We start from the raw sequence: 19,414 nt of genomic DNA on the forward strand, positions 1-19,414 counted from the left end.
TTTCCACTGTGCCAATTTTCAAAAGGGTCTATTATTGTAATGACAGCAAGTCGCTTTGTCAGGTCTGGTCGTAATGTGTCCTTTACACCGAGATGGCAATTCAAAGTCTGCAATGCATACGCAGCCAGCAAGGTAAAATAATATACAAGGAACATGTGGGTGGCTGCACTTCAGTTCCCACTCTGTTCTTTTCGATACAAAACACATAGGCTAACAAGAGGAAGTCCAATTAATATCTGATATTTCTTTGCACAGCTGTTTCTCCCTGCCACTTCCTCCTTCAGCTGCGAGACTGACATAGTCTGAATGCCAGATTTGTTTATAACTTCCATTAAATCATTGCTTTCATTCTAGAGATTGGAATTTGAACTTTTTGAAAAACTTATATTTATGAAGAGAAGTTTTTCCATCATAACAAGGTAAACAAAAAATACAGCAAATATCATTTCAAAATAATGCAACCCAGTCCCCCCCCTCCCACAAGAACAAACAAAACTTACCAGGAACCAAACCTTCCCCCACAACAACTGACAGTGACTAACTCAACTGAAAAAGGAAATGAAAGGTTGCTGCCCTGAGTAGAACCATTCTACGGACTCCTTTACAGTTTGTGTTATAACCCGCACAAGACCTACAGGGTTGGACTGATTAGCTTCCCCTCGAGCCTTGTGGAATACGAGGTTACCCAATGAGAGGCAGGGCCCTATCAATAGAGTAATGGGTTGTAACATAAAAGCTGGTCCAGAGAGGAGATGAGCGAGTAGTCCTGGCTGGGACTTGAACGTTATGTGTACATAGTTTGCTTTAACAATAAAATGTTTTCTTCATATACCCAAAGTGGACTCCTCTGTGACTACTGAAGTGTACACACTTCACAAGATACAAAAATTCCATTAATTCACTCAGCCAAGCCGAGGCACTGGGCACCTCCACCAAAGTGCAACTCGCTTCTGGGATGTTAATGAAGTGAAGGCGAGGACATCCACTGTAACCCCTGTCCGCAGCACCGGCAAGTCCAAAACACCAAAAATGGCCTCCAACCGGCAAGGCCCCAGCTGATTCACAATTAAAACATGCTCCACCTGATAAATGTGAAGCCTCTGTCACGTTATTCATCATAGCGGGCCGGCCTGCATCCCCACCCCCTGTTGCCCTCTGCTCTCCTCCAAATCCCCCAAGCCTCCCACCCTTACGTTTCCCACCTTCTCTCAGGGTGCCATCCAACGAGCCAGCTGTGCTGGGGGACTCCACCCTGCACACACAGCCTCGGACACAGCAGAGGCCCTGGAATCTGGACCCCAGATCCCTGCCGGGAACATCCCTTGGACTGGCTTGGATACCCTGCCCGATCCACATACACACTCATACTCTACCTTCAGGGATAACTCCAGTGCTGAAACCCAGCTCTTGGGTATTTAATTATTGGCTGCTGCCTCTATGGTGTTGATGCCTCCGGGGTTCAGGCGAAGTGTCTAGGCTCACGGCATGATTGGGATGCTTGGCAGTAACACTCATCCGAGACAAGGCATGTGTACCCACTGGATACCACTCGAAAGCTGTGAAGTGCTCATATAATTAACAATGCCAATTCCCTATTAGCAACAACCAGGCGCTGCTCACAGTCAAAGGGAGTTAAAGTGACCGGCACCATATTATCACGGACCAGGCTCTGCCCTGGGGCTGTTCAGTGGGACAGCAGCTGAAGTTGCCCCTGTTATGGTATACACAATGCGGGGACGTCCTGTAGAACTCGGGGGCACTGAGCCCCTCACACACCCCCAGCTCAGGGGCGACCCCTCACTGATGGCGCTTAGCTTCCCGTCCAGGCACGCTCTCCCCCACCACCTCCCCCTCCAAACGCTGGGGCAGCTGCTCCAGTGCCCCTGGGCTGCATGCCTGAGTTTGAGGATGGCTACTCACCTCCTCCAATCTCCTCAGCAGTCATTGCGCCAGTTCCCATTTTTAAATCGATGCGCTAAAGGATGTTGCTGTGTGACCTCCTCCTGGGGAACTGGTTAGATCTCAGGAGGCCATTAGACAGGGCATCCATCCTGTTAATTAACGTCCAGGCGAGATCCGGAACCAATGGGAGTGGGTCGGTACGGTCAGGAAACGATTGGCACCCGGTACGGATCTCAATTTCGGCCTCTTCCACAATCTACCCGGCTTGCACGGATCCGCACAGGGCACAACGCAGCCGTTAGATCTCGTCCATAGTCACCATCAGCAATCTACCCCTCCATCCCATCTCCTCCCAGCAAAACCACACCTTAAAAAAGAAACAAACAGCCAAAAGGAGAATAAAGACCCCGAACCTCTCTGCACCCCCACGCCTAATCCCACACAAAACAAGAACAAAACTCCAAAGCTCATTACTGAAAATTACGCTAAAATAATGAGCTGCAGACACCCCCACTACTCTGCTCCACTTAACTAACTCTACAGCTAGCAGGATGACTGCAGGTCAGAGTTAAAACAGAAAAAACATCCTGACAACCAGCCCCCCGGCCCACATCCAACTTTAATTCACAAAGAGAGAAAAACAAACACCCATCTGCAAACAGCCACAAAATGGCAAACTCCAAACATGCCGAGAACCACCCCCGCCCCCAAAGTAAATTCACACAATCATATGCCCTCCCCCACAATTCAAAGATCTCGTAATAAATAAGATATAAATAACATGACAGTTTACAATTAGTTCACCCCCAGCCCATGTTTCTTTATAAACTCGTCTGCGTCCTCTAGTGCCTCAAAGTCATAGTCCTTCGCCTTAAAAGTCATTCAACGGCATGCAGGGTATACCACCCCAAATAGAATACCGTTCTGTCAAACATGTCTTCTTGAACGCCACACGCCTTCTAGCTAATTCTGCTCCCATATCCCGGTGGCATGGCCCTCCCATCTATAGTCCTGATGGTCCTTCGCCCACCTCAGGACTCGTTCCTTCTCCTGGTAGCGGTGGAACCTGACGATGATCGCCCTGTGGTGATTCCGCAGATTAGGCTTTTTTTGCCTGAGTGACTGATGAGCCTGGTCCAATTCGGGAGGGGTTGGCAATCCCGCCTCCCTCACCATCTTCCCAAACACCTTGGGACATAATGCCCATAGGACTTGGGTCTTGTAGACCCTCCGGCAGCCCTACAATTCTGAAATGTTGCCGTCCAGATCAGCCACCTTGGCTTTCAAAGCTTTATTACCATCAGCCAGCAGCGAGGCTTCCAAGGAGGCAACCTGGTCACTCTGCCGAGAGAGCCACCTCCAACACCTTGTATCACCATGCTTTGATCCTTTACCTTCGGGTCTGTCTTTTTCAAGGCTGCACGAATGGAGGCGAGGGCCCCTTCCATTGCCTTATCAAGGTCCTCGGAGACCGTCTGCCACTGCTTCTGAAATTCCTCCGCCAAGAAGCTTGCAAGCGTCTCGGCTGTCCAAGGAGCAGCCAGAGCCGCGACAGGAGCCTCCGCCATTTTCTACACCGACGAAGCTTGAATGGCTTCCGGGTCCGACAGCGATTCTTTGCTTGTCTGCTGCCTTTACACATTTTGGACATTACTTTTTCTTGGGAACCTTATCCCATTGAGCTATTCAAATTTGCTCCCCAAACACCATCAAAAAATTGAGCGAAAAGGGCCAAAATCAAAGTGCCTGGCAGAAGCCACCACGTGTGTGACCGCTCACTGTGCGCGCCACCAAAGTCTCAGAATTTGAATTCTAACCAAGATACAGAGAATTCCAACATTATTGGAATTATGAATTCTCAATAATTACAGACAAAGGCCACCATTGGGAGAATATCTGAAAACAGAGCTTGGCTAGCATCACCACCATTATTTATTAACTTGGAGCTGCTTTCAGGTATTTCTCATCAAAACACCTTGAGAGAGTCCACTTAAGTTAATAGGAATCAAACATTACAACAGCAATTACAACAAAGTCTTTGACGTAGAAAATTTCTTCACTGAGGGTAAAAAGATTCTGGTGCTTTATCTCTGTGGCAGTGTTAGGAGAGCTGACTGGAAACTCGGTTAAAGTGAACAGTTGCGCGGTGGCTTTTAAAGTTGGGGGAGAAGGGACAGAGGGAAAGTACTGAAGTGTAGGATTGAGGCAGCTGAAGAATGAATCTTTGAAAACTCTGGAAATGACCATATGGGGAAACCACTATGGGAGATGCAAGGACTATCGAAACAGTTGGAGTAGATCATGCAAGAGCAGTCCTCTGGAGATCGACTGAAGAAGATGCTGCAGTTGATAATCAGAAATGCCGTGGACATGTTGAACCAAGTTTGATTAATATCTAATATTCTATACAAGGAGGGACAGTGCATCTCAATTGCAGTCATGCATGAAGGTTGGTGAATTTGATTTGAGTGGCCCAGTGAGGCTCTGAAGTATAAAGGCCTAATTTTTTCCAAGGTAATACAAAATAGGGAGGTTGATTGACCACTGATCGGGCTGGAACTAATGGCCTCAGATTTTCAGGTGCAATGTGTGGTATTATCAGGTATTGCAGTACCCGAGAGGCTGAAGTTCCATTGGTTAAACCTGGGGGTTTACCAGTGGCTGTATAGTATGTAGCTCCGCCCTGATATGCGGGGTATAAGAACCAGTGTCGTCCCAGCAGCCCTCATTCTGTACCTGAGCTGCTGGGAACAGTTCTAGTCTATTAAAGCCTTCAGTTGTGCTACAACCTCGTATTAGTAGTTATTGATCGTGCATCAATTTAATAGACTAGACTTAAGTAGAAAGGCTGGATCTCCGAATCAAGCCGGAGTGTCTGCAACTCAGTCCCCACGCGGCGAACTCAGCGGTGATTTTCAAGCACTGGCTGGCATGTTTCAAAGGCTACCTTGAGACGGCTGGAGGCACACCCTCGGGGAGCAGAAACTGCATCTCCTGCACTCAAGGTAAGCCCTGGGATCTACACCCTCATCGAGGAGGCGGAAGACTTTGATGCAGCAACCAAACTTTTAAAAGGACATTATATCCGCCCAGTAATTCACGTCTACGCACGTCACCTGCTTGCAACGAGACGACAAAGCCCCGGGGAATCGTTGGAGGAGTTCTACCGCGAGCTACTGGTGCTGGGCAGAAGCTGTGGCTGCCCGCAGGTTTCGGCGAGCGACCACACGGAACTCCTAGTCCGGGATGCCTTCGTAGCAGGTATGAGCTCCTCTCCTTTTAGAGAAAGACACCCTGGGACTTAGGGAGGCACGGGCCCTGGCAGGGTCCATGGACGTTGCCTCCAGGAATGCACAATCCTATGTGCCCGACCGCATGGCGGTTCCCTGGGCAGCGTGTAATCCCGCAGTGGCAGCCCCACAGACCTTCCCCGTGTCCCCGCAGGCCTGCACTGTAAGGCGGCCCGCCAACTCCGGTGGGCCCCGCTGTTTCTTCTGCGAGCAGGAAAAGCACCCATACCAGCGCTGCCCGGCCCGCACATCCACCTGCAAAGGGTGCGGCAAGAAGGGACATTTTGTGGGGGTCTGCCAGGCACGAACGGTGGCCGCGGTCTCCAGCGGCAACTCCGGACTGCCACAGCGAACTTCGCCTCGGGCCCCAGGCGGCCAGCAGTCACCACCACCCCCGTATCCTAGGGCCACGTGCGGCCCACGGGCGCCGCCATCTTGTTCCCCGGACACCGTGCTGGACGGATGGGTGCCGCCATTTTGTCCATCTCCGACCACCATGTGTGACCCATGGGAGATGCCATCTTGGATGGGGCCCAGGACCCCAGCCCGGCCGACTACACACTGCCCGATCAAAATTCACAACTACTGCGTCTGGCTTCGGTGACTCTGGACCAAACTTGACATCGAACACTCTCAACAGCAACGACGACGGTCTTCATCAACGGCCATGAGACGTCCTGCCTGATCGACTCTGGGAGCATGGAAAGCTTTATACACCCCGACACGGTAAGGTGCTGTTCACTTTTTGCCACCCTGTAAATCAAAGAATCTCCCTGGCCTCCGGTTCCCACTCAGTGGAGATAAAGGGGTTCTGTCTAGCAAACCTCACAGTCCAAGGAAGGAAATTCAACAATTTCCGCCTTTATGCCCTTCCGCACCTCTGCGCGGCCACGCTCCTGGGGTTGGGCTTCCAATGTAACCTGAAAAGTCTGACCTTCCAATTCGGCGACCCTATACCCCACCTTACTGTCTGCGGCCTCACGACCCTGAAGGTCGACCTGCCTTCCCTGTTTGCGAACCTCACCCTGGATTGCAAACCTGTCGCCACCAGGAGCAGACAGTACAGTGCCCAGGACCGGACCTTCATTAGGTCAGAGTTCCAAAGGCTGCTGAGGGAAGGGGTCATTGAAGCGAGCAACAGTCCCTGGAGAGCTCAAGTAGTGGGGGTAAAGACCGGGGAGAAGCATAGGATGGTCATTGACTACAGTCAGACCATCAACAGGTTTACGCAGCTGAACGCGTACCCTCTTCCCCGCATATCCAACTTGGTAAACAGGATCGCGCATTATAAGGTCTTCTCCACGGTGGATCTCAAGTCCGCCTACCACCAGCTATCCCTCCGCACTAGTAACTGCAAATACACTGCCTTCGAAGCAGATGGGCGGCTCTATCATTTTTTTAAGGGTTCCCTTCGGTGTCACTAACGGGGTCTCGGTCTTTCAATGCGAGATGGACCGAATGGTTGACCGGTACGGCTTACGCGCAACGTTTCCGTATCTTGATAACGTCATCATCTGCGGCCATGACCAGCAGGACCACGACACCAATCTCCGAAAATTTCTCCAGACCGCTAAAATCCTTAGCATAACGTACAATGAGGATAAATGCGTATTTAGCACAGACCATCTAGCCATTCTCGGCTACGTAGTGCGAAATGGAGTTATAGGCTCCGACCCTGAACGCATGCGCCCCCTCATGGAGTTCCCCCTCCCTCACTGCCCCAAGGCCCTGAAGCGCTGCCTCGGGTTTTTTAGCCACGACCCCCAGTGGGTCCCTAACTACGCAGACAAAGCCCGTTCCCTGATCCAGTCCACAACCTTCCCCCTGTCGATGGAGGCCCACCAGGCCTTCAGCCGCATCAAAGCAGACATTGCAAAGGCCACGATGCACGCCATCGACGAGTCCTTCCCCTTCCAGGTCGAGAGCGATGCGTCCGATGTAGCTCTGGCGGCCACTCTCAACCAAGCGGGCAGAGCCGTGACCCTCTTCTCCCGTACCCTCCATGCTTCCGAAATCCGCCACTCCTCAACCGAAAAGTTGGCCTAAGCCATAGTAGAAGCTGTGCGACACTGGAGGCATTAACTAGCCGGCAGGAGATTCACTCTCCTCACTGACAACGGTCGGTGGCGATCATGTTCGATAATGCACAGCGGGGTAAGCTAAAAAACGACAAGATCTTGCGGTGGAGGATAGAACTCTCCACCTACAACTACGAGATCTTGTATCGTCCCGGGAAGCTAAATGAGCCTCCTGTCGCCCTGTCCCACGGCACATGTGTCACCGCACAAGTGGACCGCCTCCGAGCCCTCCACGAGGACCTCTGCCACCACGGGGTCATTCGCTTTTTCCACTTTGTTAAGGCCTGCAACCTGCCCTACTCCATCGAGGAGGTCAGGACAGCCACCAGGGACTGCCAAATCTGCGCGGAGTACAAACCGCACTTCTACCGGCCAGAGAAAGCGCACCTGATAAAGGCTTCCCGTCCCTTTGAACGCCTCAGCATAGCCTTCAAAGACCCCCTCCCCCCCATCGACCGCAACACGTATTTCCTGAACGTGGTTGACGAGTACTCCCGGTTCCCATTCGCCATCCCCTGCCCAGACATGACAGCAACCACCGTCATCAAGGCCCTACATAGTATCTTTGCACTGTTCGGTTTCCCCGCTTACATACACAGCGACAGGGGGTCCTCCTTTATGAGCGATGAACTGCGTCAATTCCTGCTCAGCAAGGGCATCGCCTCAAGCAGGACGACCAGTTACAACCCCCGGGGAAACGAGCAGGTAGAGAGGGAGAACAGAACGGTCTGGAAGACCGTTCTACTGGCCCTACGGTCCAGGAACCTCCCAGTCTCCCGCTGGCAAAAAGTCCTCCAGGAGGCCCTCCACTCCATCCGGGCTCTGCTCTGTACGACCACCAAACAGACACCTCACGAACGTCTCCTTGTTTTCCTCAGGAAGTCCTCCTCCGGGACCTCGCTCCCGACCTGGCTAGCAACACCCGGAACCACCCTGCTCCAAAAACATGTGCGGGCGCACAAGTCGGACCCGTTGGTCGAGAGGATCCAGCTGCTGCACGCTAACCCCCAGTACGCCTACGTAGCGTTCCCTGACGGCCGACAAGATACAGTCTCTCTACAGGACCTGGCACCCGCCGGAACTCCACGTGCACCCCAACCACCACCCCCACTCCACAGCACCTCACAGGAGGGTCAGTCCTCCCGCCGCCCCTGCCTGGGCCCTCCCACCCACCGACGCCCCCTACAGGCGCCCCCCTCCCAGGTCAGCCGCTTTCCCCACGAAGCTGCCATGGAGGCTGAAGCCACGCTCCCGGAGTCCTAGACGCCTGGACCCCCACTGGAATCACCACCGAGGCTCAGACGATCCCAGAGGACGCCCAGGGCACCCGGCCGACTGATTGCTTCATTTTAACCGATCTGTAACTGTAAATAATAAACACTGTAAGGAGGTATCATGGTACCTCCATATCTGATCACACCATGTTGAATACAGTTGTAGCCGCTGGCCACCACCCCCGCCAGACTCCTTTTTAACAGGGGGTAAATGTGGTATTATCAGGTATTGCAGTACCCGAGAGGCTGAAGTTCCATTGGTTAAACCTGGGGGTTTACCATTGGCTGTATGGTATGTAGCTCCGCCCTAATAGGTGGGGTAGAAGAACCAGTGCCATCCCAGCAGCCCTCATTCTGTACCTGAGCTACTGGGGGACAGTTCTAGTCTATTAAAGCCTTCAGTTGTGCTACAGCCTCGTTTTAGTAGTTATTGATCGTGCATCACAATGATAGTCAAATTGACAGCAACCTCTGGGGATCCCACATGCGCAGTCAAAGTCCCAAGTTGCTATCAATAATACCGTTATCCTCCACAGGATGTGCTACGGCAGTTGCAAACGATATAAAATTTGTGGTTTGACTTCAACTTTCAATTTTTGTGCACTATTCTCACTGTAAAACAATTAAAAAGTTAAGTCTAGTTTAATAAGGTACAACTGAGTTTTTAAACTTTTTAACTTGGTGACATTACTTTTGAACAACCTCCCTGGCCTTGAAATCTGAAGGCCTTGAAATTTGCTCCAATTCATGATGAAAATTCCAAAGATTTTTAAAACAAAAAGAAAAATAAAGATAAAAATTGTTTTTTAAAGTTAATTCTATTCCATCTCCCAATCTTTATTTAACCCTGTGTAAAATGATAATGATAATTAGTGCTTTTCACTTACTGGTTTTTCTCATGTGAGAATTCTTCAATCTGAATGGTTGCTCAACCAGCTTGCTCTACTTGGATGCTCAGGGATCTCCCTTTAGATACTGACAGAATACAATTGATGCCATAATGGGGGCAATAGATAGCACGGAACCCGGTAAATCATTCTGGGCAGCTTTCTTCGCAATCAGTAGCGAGTGCCGCCCAGGCCATTGTTATTATGATATGCTAGTATTCTAGTCAGTTCTTGCTGTCGTGTGCAAGATGGGACTCAAAGTAAGTCTGTGTTGTACAGCCTATAAATGGAAAGATAGCATGGTATTTGTTCGAAAATAGATAGTGTCAAACTAAATTCGGAAACCTATTTTGTTGCAGGTTTATCTCCCGCTGCTTAATATTTTCAAGAAATGTCAAGGCCAATTTGAATTCAGTTACTAATATCTTAATTTGGGTTAATTGAGACAACTGTCAGAGTACACTATACCTTTAGAACAAGAGTCATAACTGAGTATAGATGTAAAGATGTTCCTTTATGTGTTCTGCCATTGGGCACATCCTGTCATTGGTGCTTTCTTTAAAAATAATTGTCTTGAGAGAGGAATTTGATTCTAAGAAGTTTGAAAGGTTAAAAGGCCATGTCTCAGCACAAGGAATGGATAAAGACCCATTTCCCCTACTAGCAGAGTAGGGAGGTATATCAATGTTCCTCAATAGTCTAGAGACTTGCATCAAGTGGGATCACATCTCACATTATGCAAATCAATGCGTTTTAAGGAATCTACAATCAAATTTTTCAAAACAAAATACTAATCCTACTGAAGATCAAGTCCAGAAGCAGAGCATTTAGTTAAATCTTCAGGTTAGCTAGAGAATTAGCCCAGGTTCCATGGCCAGTTTCAACCTATGTCCCTACCTGAATGGAGCTCCTTGACCAGCGAGGACATTGTGTTTGTAATGGAGTCAGCTGCCACCAGCAAATCATTTCGTAGGTTTCTGCGGGCTCCTGTACAAAATGAAAAAAAATCTGCAGGTTCAGGCTGGTGTACAACCTACATCACTCATAGGATTTTCTGTGCAGTAGGAGATTACCATCAGAGCTTCTGCAGGATATGACCTGAAGACTTCATTGGATTTCCCAAGATTGGATGGTACAGTGGGAGAAAAATAGTAAAAATGGGGTGGAGGGACCAATCACTGAATTCACACGGATGAAAACACTGCGGGGAATTTTCTTCCTCCCCCCCACCCCCAAGGAGCTCAGTCACTGAAACCTTGACTGCCAAGTGGCATTAAAAGGGAAGTCAGCTGGTTTCCCTGCCTCTTGCCTCTATGCCATTAACCTCAACTATCATCATCAGAAGAGTGGCAGTACATCCTGGGGCAGCTGGATAAAGCCTGCTAGAGCCACGTTTAGACAGATAGAACCCAGCTGTGGTCTGTGCTACCTCATGTTTAATCCCTGTGGGGTCCGCCTCTGGAGACCATGTCTTCTGTAAAATAGCAACAACATTTCCCTACCTTCAGGCACTCCTGTCCTCTAATGATGTGCCTGGCTCCTTATGGTGCCGCAGTGAGTAGTATACCTTGGGGACAATAATCCAGTCCTTGTGTCTAAATGTCAAAACATTCCACAAGGAGCCGATCTGAAATCCCTGACCTACAACAAATTTGAGGAGATAGAGAGATAGGTGTTTTATAGTAGTGGGATGAAGGGTTATGGGGAGTGAGCAGGAAGAGAGATCAGGCTGAGATGAGATCAGTCATGATCATAGAATTTACAGTGCAGAAGGAGGTCATTCAACCCATCAAGTCTGCACCGGCCCTTGGAAAGAGCCCTACTTAGGCTCACTCCCCCACCCTATCCCCATAAGACCATAACTCTACCTAACCCGCACATGTTTGACAATAAGGGCCAATTCGGCATTGCCAATCCACTTAACCTACACATCTTTGGACTATCGTTACTCTTAAGGCAATCTCTGATCAGTTTCTGGCATTGCACTCTATCCACATTCCTCTCCCAAGCCTCCCCTGGCTTCTCTTCGTAATCATCAACATTCTTCTGAAACCTCCCTCACCTCCTTCTCCACCTCCAATAATAAATGCATTGAGCTCATGGGCTTCTTTTTTGTTAAAAGATAAAACTAATTCATTCAGGGTGCCTCTACTGCTTTTCTTAGTCCACTGGGCCCTTGCCTTAACTCTAAATTTGCATCTTTCTCCAGGTTCTCTTTGTTCTCCCCTGATACCCTCTCCAAAGATCATTTTGTCCATGAGACCCACCATTTGTTCTCTGTACCCCATTCCTGCTAAACTGCTGACCACTCAATTTCCCTTCCTCGTTCCTATGTTGGCTGACATTATTGATAGTTCTTTATTCTCAGTTGCTGATCCCTCTCCTTCATACCTGCCATCATCACCCAATCTTGAAACTTCTATTCTTCTCCTAAACCCTTGAACCTGTTACTTTCTCCCATATCCGCGCCCACCTTTTTCAGCACCACTTGTCTGAATCACTCTAGTCAGGTTTCGACACCCATCATAGTCCCAAAACCAGTTCTTGCCAAAGTCACAAATGACAGCCTAGTTGACTGTGGCAATGGTATTCCTCCTCGTCTTCCTCAGCCTGCTTGCCACCTTTGACACAATTGATCACAAAATTCTGCTTCAATGATTTGCTGGGTGGGTCTGCACTTTCCTGCTTTTGTTCCAATTCATCCTGTTGTAGCCAGAGAACTATCAATAATGGTTTGTCGTCTTACTTCTGCATTGTTATCTCTGGTGTCCTGTAAGGATCTAACCCTGGCACCCTCTAATTCTCATTTTCTTTCTGCCCCACAGCGATGTCATCCAAAATCATGGCATCGAATTGGTAAAACCCAGTTCTATCTCATCTCCACCTCTTTTGATCCCTCCTCCGTCTATAAATCATCTGATATCCACTAATGGATGAGCAGAAATGTCCTGATGGACCCAGTCACTAACTGTTTCCTTTTCCCTGGTATCTATCTGACGCTGTTTACAATCTTGGCATTAGATTTGACTCAGAGATGAGTTGCCTGCGACACATCCACACTAAGACTGTTTGTTTCCATCTCTGTAACACTGCTTGACCTGCAGACGGGTGGGTTGTGGGAAGGTGCATAAAAGGCCACTCCGCAACCTGAAATTAAGACAAGTATCCCAACTAAGGGCGGCACGGTGGCGCAATGGTTAACACTGCTGCCTCACTGTCTGTGTGGAGTTTGCACATTCCCTCCGTGTCTGCGTGGGTCTCAGTCCCACAACTTAAAGATATGCAAGGTAGATGAATGCTAAATTGCCCCTTAATTGGGAAAGAAAAGTATCCCAACTACTGGGTAAGATCAGCAGGGTGGCAAACAGAAAGGGTGCCAGAGAATGGCTTTTGTGAGGGGAGATACGAGCGACATGAGTGAATACATAACCGAGGAGTGACAAGTAGAGTGGACTGGCTGGCTGACAGACATCCCAACAGCAAGCCCGACGGTTAGCTGTAATTTGGAACCATCACACAGACAAGACTGATGCCGAGTAACGGGACATCGGGTCGTCACCAATCAATCCGATTCTTCACTGAATTGAACCGAAGTCTTTCAATCAACTAACCTTAACTTGAGTAGCTTTTCAGGATCACCCACCAATAGTCCCCATTTCTGTAGAAAGCCCAGCACAGATACCCACCCTGCAATCCCTTCACATATCCACGCTCTCCCTCAGTCCACTCGTTGGAAGGAGCATTTGGGAAGCCAAACACCAGGTTAGAGAGTTTATGCATCCATCCAAAATGTGTTGAGGGATAATAGGGTTTGGAGAAAACTATCTTCTTTCTTTCTGGGTCTGGTGTCGACCCTCACCCACAGCAAAACTTACTGCATTTACCGGATTAAACCTGGCTCAGAACAATCACACTCGGACTCTTTCACACCAGCTATCGAAGGAAAATCCTCTGATCTTTAAGAGAATTCGCTGCCTTTGTCTGCGCCCAACCCCACCACCCCCCCAAACAAAAATCTTGCATCGAAAGTGAAAATCCTAAAAGCAGCCTTCTAGAGTTTAAAACTGTCTCCCTGTGTCTTACTCTCTCAGTTTAGTTTACAGTAATGTTCTGGATTCATCTTTCCCAACCATTTATTAGCAAATGCTTCATCCTCTCCTGCAAGATTATTTTTAAGATTAAGGGCTATTAAGCCTAAATTTCCGTAGTCTTTCCTGTGTTTGTCATGGCTCAGTATCTACATCAGACAGATGGTTGTAGTTCACCTCCATATCTAGGCCAACACCCCAATGTCATACTGCAGGGTGCTGCCCTGTTAGAAATGCTGTTTTCTAGATACCATGTTAAATGGAGGCTCTGCCTCTCATTTGGGTGTAAAAGATTCCATGGGACTACATTGAATAAGAGCAGGGAGTTATCCTGATGTCCTAATGAACATTTATCCATCAATCAACATCCCAAAAAACAGATTATCTGATCTTTATCACACTGCTTTTCGTAGAAGTTTGCTGTGCATAAATTGGCATTACAGCAATGACTGTAGTTCATTGGCTGCACACTACTTTGTACTCGTGCAGTTGTGAAGGTGTTAGCAAAATGCAAATCTTGTTTTTTTCCATAACTCAAACATTGACATCAACCTCGTGGCTCTCCTCTGAACTTTGAATATCCCTCTACTTTCGTAGTGTCATAGAGTTTAACAGCACAGAAAGAGGCCCTTCGGCCCATTGTTCATGTGCTGGCCATCAAGTGGGTCCCGAAGGTCAGCCTGTTGGCAAAAGTAACTCGCCAAGACTCAACAGCATCTCCGTCACTTGCAACCTGTGACACCAAGAAGGATAAGAGCAGTGATATCATGAGAACATCATCACACTCAAGTTTACCCCCGATCTCACACCATCCTGACTTTGCCATATATTGTTGTTCTTTCATTGCTCCTTGGGCCAGTTTCCTGACATCTTCCATTGTGGAGGCACTTTCACATCAAGGAGCACAGTGGCTCAGGATGTAAGACTACCAGTAACATTTAAGGACAGCTAGAGATGGGCAATAATTACAGCACTGCCCATCTCCTGAGAACAAATTTAAGAAAACATCTTGTATAATGGTTCAGACAAATATTTTTCAAATCTAACAGATTGCATGGAAAGCAATGTAGATAAGAAAAGGAAATAGTGATTTTGTATGAAGTCAGCTACGATATTTCCTGACCAGACTTCAAAACATCAACTATAGTTTCAGTTACAGTTGTTCTTCCCTCCACCTTTATAGACCAGGTCAAACCGCTCCAAGGAATGAAATGGTTTTCTCCGACCATTGAGGCCCCTGAATCAACAATTAAACAATACTTTATCGGAAGAACTTTCAGACCACACCGCACCCAATCGATGGTGCAAATAAATTGGACAATCTTTGATAGAATTACATTTATTGCTCCCTTTTAGGATTCTGGCACCTCGGAGTGTTAGCAGAAGTGAGCTGAATAGGGCCATAGGTTAAAACCTCCAGCGGCTGGAATCACAAAAGGGAAGGTAGTTGTGGTTGTTGGAAGCAAGTCAGATAACACAACGTTCACCTCTCTCCTTGACCATTAACTGTATGAACATTGCTGAATTCCCCAAATTTGAGATCTTAAGGACTGGCAATGACCAGAAGTAAACTATACCAGCAATATCAATACTGCAGCCATTCGAACAAGGCAAAGGCTGAGTATTTCGTAAGAGGTCTTACAACACCTGGTTGAAGTCCAACAGGTTTATTTGGAATCACTAGGTGACTCACCTGATGAAGGAGCTACGCTCCAAAAGCTAGTGATTCAAAATAAACCTGTTGGACTTTAACCTGGTGTTGTAAGACTTCTTACTGTGCCCACCCCAGTCAAATCATGAGTATTTTGTTGTAAATGGTGTTCAAGTGTTGCATTCAGCCTTAATCAGAATTAAACTGCTTTTGTTGCACATTCTTACACATTGGTAGTCCTTTTGCAAGATCACTGCCAAGGTATATTTAAAGTCCCAAATTCTCCTATTTCCATGTATTGGAAATTGGCAATACAATTGGCTTTGGCAGGTTCTTTGCTTTTACAGATATTGTAATATAAAAAGTTATCTCCTTATAATCAGCAATTGAAAGATATACAGTCAGAAAAACACATTTTTGCAATTCTTCATAGTACAGTAAATACAAATGGAAAAAAAAGACAAAGCCAGTATATAGGCAACTAACATTTGGCAAAATTAATCACTTACCCTGTGCAAAAGCTTCCTGCACATCTCCTCCAACCCCAGACAATGAGTCTTGAGGACCATGGGTTGGTGTGGAGCAAGCAGAGGTTGACCGAACGGGCATTGGCATGGGTCGGCTGGCACTATGGCTAGGCGATGACCGAGGAGAGCCAGCAGCTTGAGCCTGCACAATAAGAAAACAGAACAATGTATATTTCAAAGCCAGTTTGTAATATTTTATAAATAAAATAAGTAATGTCATCCTTTCCTAAAACAATTCGTCAAAACTTCAGCAAATGTTATTGGAAAGAAAACACAATACATTATCACCACTTTCATCCTTGAACCAAACAGGATTCCTTAAAATTACATTTCAGAGTTTGTCATTTGTCACTTGTCATTAGTTCTCAATATTCTTGGTGTACAAAAGAGCAAAGATCTATTTGGATACATTTTGTAAAAAGTATGAGTGATGCGCTATTACTGTTGCTGGTTATTTAATCTGACTTACAGAACCACAGATTCAGCAAAAATATAGAAGCTACCTCTTCGTTAAATCGCATGATTCATTCGAATGAGCACCATTCCACAAGTGGAGTGCGAGACCCCCAAATTCAAGAAAGGTTAGCCACCTGACTCGTGTTGCACATATTGCTAATTTATGATAAAAACTAGTTTACTAATCATGTTTTCATGCCAAATACCTTGAAACAAAATAGCCCATGTTCCAGTCAAACATTAGGAAAACCCTGCCGTTTATAATTCTGGCACCCATCTCCCTCTTTTGGCCTCACATTTTAATGTTCTGGTGCAGTAGGGTTTTGTTACTCTTTAGCATTTGAAGCACAAACATCAGAGCTAAGAAGTCCATTAATTGTGTTTGTGGAACCAGGCTAATAGCCTTTCTTAGGCATTAATAGAACCACAGAAAAAGCGATTGCAGGGCTGTTTCATGGCAACGGCTGAAAGACCCACTTTGTCAATATATTCTCTGCCTCAGGCATATGGAAATAGGCCAGGTAGCAGATGGCTCGCGGGTACAATTAGTCTCATTTTGCTGTGGCAGGCTGAAAAGGAGTAGCTAATAATTCCGCTCACCTTTCACCAGGAGTACTGATAGACGTAACAGCTACTTGTTGCTGCTAAACATTGTTGCTGATTGAATTGTTTGTCTGGCGATGATCACAATGTGCAGAGGACTTTAAAGGAATAAACAGACGTGACCTATGGTCTTAAACAATCTGGTTATTAATAATTCTTAGGGGTCACGGCATCATTTTTGTGCTATAAAAGAGATTTTCAGCTTCTGTAAAGTTGTTGAAAACTATGTATAAGTATCTTAAGTCTACCTTAAGTATGGTAAGCATTTTAATTTTTTTTAAAATATGTTTATTAAGACATTTTTAACAAAATTTTCAACCATATAAACAACCCCCCCTAACAAAAAGAAAAGAAAACGCGCATAGCAAGACATAAACATGGCAAATCAATATGATACAGAACTTTGTACATTGGATTCCTCCCGTACATATCAGTTTTCCGGATCATTTATGTATTTTCTTGCTCAGATGCCCCCCAGAAACCCCCCCCTCCTTCTCCCCCCCCCCCCCGCCCCCCCCAAAAGAGATGTCCCCCCCCAAAAGAGATGTCCCCCCCCACCCCGGGTTGCTGCTGCTGTCGACCAAACTTTATCTAACGCTCCGCGAGATATTCTAGGAACAGTTGCCACCGCCTGGAGAACCCCTGCACAGACCCTCTCAAGGCAAACTTTATCCTTTCCAGCTTGATAAACCCAGCCATATCATTTATCCAGGCTTCCACACTGGGGGGCTTCGCATCTTTCCACACTAACAAGATCCTTCGCCGGGCTACCAGGGACGCAAAGGCCAGAATGCCGGCCTCTTTCGCCTCCTGCACTCCCAGCTCGTCCGCTACTCCAAATAATGCTAGCCCCCAACTTGGCTTGACCTGGACTTTCACCACCTTAGATATAGTTCTCGCAACTCCCCTCCAGAACCCATCCAGTGCCGGCATGGTTCGCCGGGCTTCCTGAGCACCTCCCACATCTGTCCTCCACCCCAAAGAACCTATTCAGCCTCACCCCCGTCATATGCGCTCTGTGAACAATCTTAAATTGTATCAGGCTAAGCCTGGCACACGAGGAAGAGGAATTAACCCTACTTAGGGCATCAGCCCACAGACCCTCCTCAATCTCCTCCCCCAGCTCCTCTTCCCATTTACCCTTCAGCTCCTCTACCAAAGCCTCCCCCTCTTCTTTCATCTCCTGGTATATCGCCGACACCTTGCCCTCTCCGACCCATACGCCCCAAATCACCCTGTCTTGAATCCCCTGTGCCGGGAGCAGCGGGAATTCCCTCATCAGCCGCGTCACAAACGCCCTCACTTGCATGTACCTGAAAGCGTTTCCCGGGGGTAGTCCAAACTTCTCCTCCAGCACCCCTAAGCTCGCAAACGTCCCATCGATCAACAGGTCCCCCATTCTTCTAATCCCTGCCCGATGCCAGCTCTGAAACCCCCCGTCCATCCTTCCTGGGACAAACTGATGGTTATCTCTGATCAGGGACCACACTGAGGCTCCCATCGCACCCCTGTGCCGTCTCCACTGCCCCCAGATCTTTAGCGTTGCCGCCACCACTGGACTCGTGGTGTACCTTGTCGGCGAGAGCGGCAGCGGTGCCGTCACCAGCGCCCCCAGGCTCGTTCCTTTGCAGGACGCCATCTCCAACCTCTTCCATGCCGCCCCCTCTCCCTCCATCACCCACTTACGGATCATCGCCATGTTGGCTGCTCAGTAGTAGCCACCCAGATTCGGCAACGCCAGCCCTCCTCTATCTCTACTACGCTCCAGGAATCCCCTCCTTACCCGCGGGGTCTTACTCGCCCACGCAAAACCGATAATGCTCCTGCCTACCCTCTTAAAAAAGGCCTTGGTGATCACAATTGGAAGGCATTGGAATACAAAAAGAAACCTCGGGAGGACCACCATTTTAATCAACTGTACTCTGCCCGCTAGTGAGAGTGGCAACATGCCCCACCGTTTAAAGTCCTCCTCCATCTGCTCCACCAGCCGCGTCAAATTAAATTTGTGCAGGGCCCCCCAGCTCCTAGCTACCTGGATCCCCAAGTATCGAAAGCTCCTTTCCGCCCTCCTCAACGGTAGGTCATCTATTCCTCTTCCCTGATCCCCCGGATGGATCACAAAGAGCTCACTCTTCCCTGCATTGGGCTTGTAGCCCGAGAAGTCCCCAAACTCCCTTAGGATCTGCATGACTTCCACGATCCCCTCCACTGGGTCCGCCACATACAGCAACAGGTCGTCTGCATACAGCGACACTCGATGCTCCTCTCCCCCTCGAACCACCCTCCTCCATTTCCTGGACTCCCTTAATGCCATGGCCAAAGGTTCAATTGCGAATGCAAACAACAGGGGGGACAGGGGGCACCCCTGCCTCGTCCCTCGATACAGCCGGACGTACTCCGACCTCCGCCGATTCGTAACCACACTCGCCACCGGGGCTCTATATAGGAGCTTAACCCAGCTAATAAATCCTCCCCCAAACCCAAACCTCCGCTACACTTCCCAGAGATACTCCCACTCTACTCGGTCAAAGGCCTTCTCCGCGTCCATAGCTGCCACTATGCCGCCTCTCCCTCCACCGATGGCATCATAATCACATTTAGGAGCCTCCGCACATTGGTATTTAGCTGCCTGCCCTTTACAAATTCCGTCTGGTTCTC

The 19,414-nt window shown here is 48.2% G+C and overlaps 1 protein-coding gene across 12 annotated transcripts in view; it reads right to left on the reverse strand.

Annotated features, from left to right (window-relative positions):
* Positions 1–19,414, reverse strand: part of LOC140410628 (dystrobrevin beta) — a 964,620-nt gene that overhangs the window by 81,483 nt on the left and 863,723 nt on the right. For 10 of the 12 annotated variants that reach the window (XM_072498957.1, XM_072498958.1, XM_072498965.1 and 7 more), the window contains 2 exons: positions 15,680–15,839; positions 10,329–10,418 (listed from right to left, as the gene is read on the reverse strand). In XM_072498957.1, coding sequence (XP_072355058.1) covers positions 10,329–10,418; positions 15,680–15,839 — 250 coding nt within the window. The remainder of the gene's footprint in view (positions 1–10,328; positions 10,419–15,679; positions 15,840–19,414) is intronic. The other 2 variants (XM_072498964.1, XM_072498962.1) reach the window with 1 other exon arrangement.

Source organism: Scyliorhinus torazame, chromosome 4 (genome assembly GCF_047496885.1).
Source record: "Scyliorhinus torazame isolate Kashiwa2021f chromosome 4, sScyTor2.1, whole genome shotgun sequence".
NCBI lineage: Eukaryota > Metazoa > Chordata > Chondrichthyes > Carcharhiniformes > Scyliorhinidae > Scyliorhinus > Scyliorhinus torazame.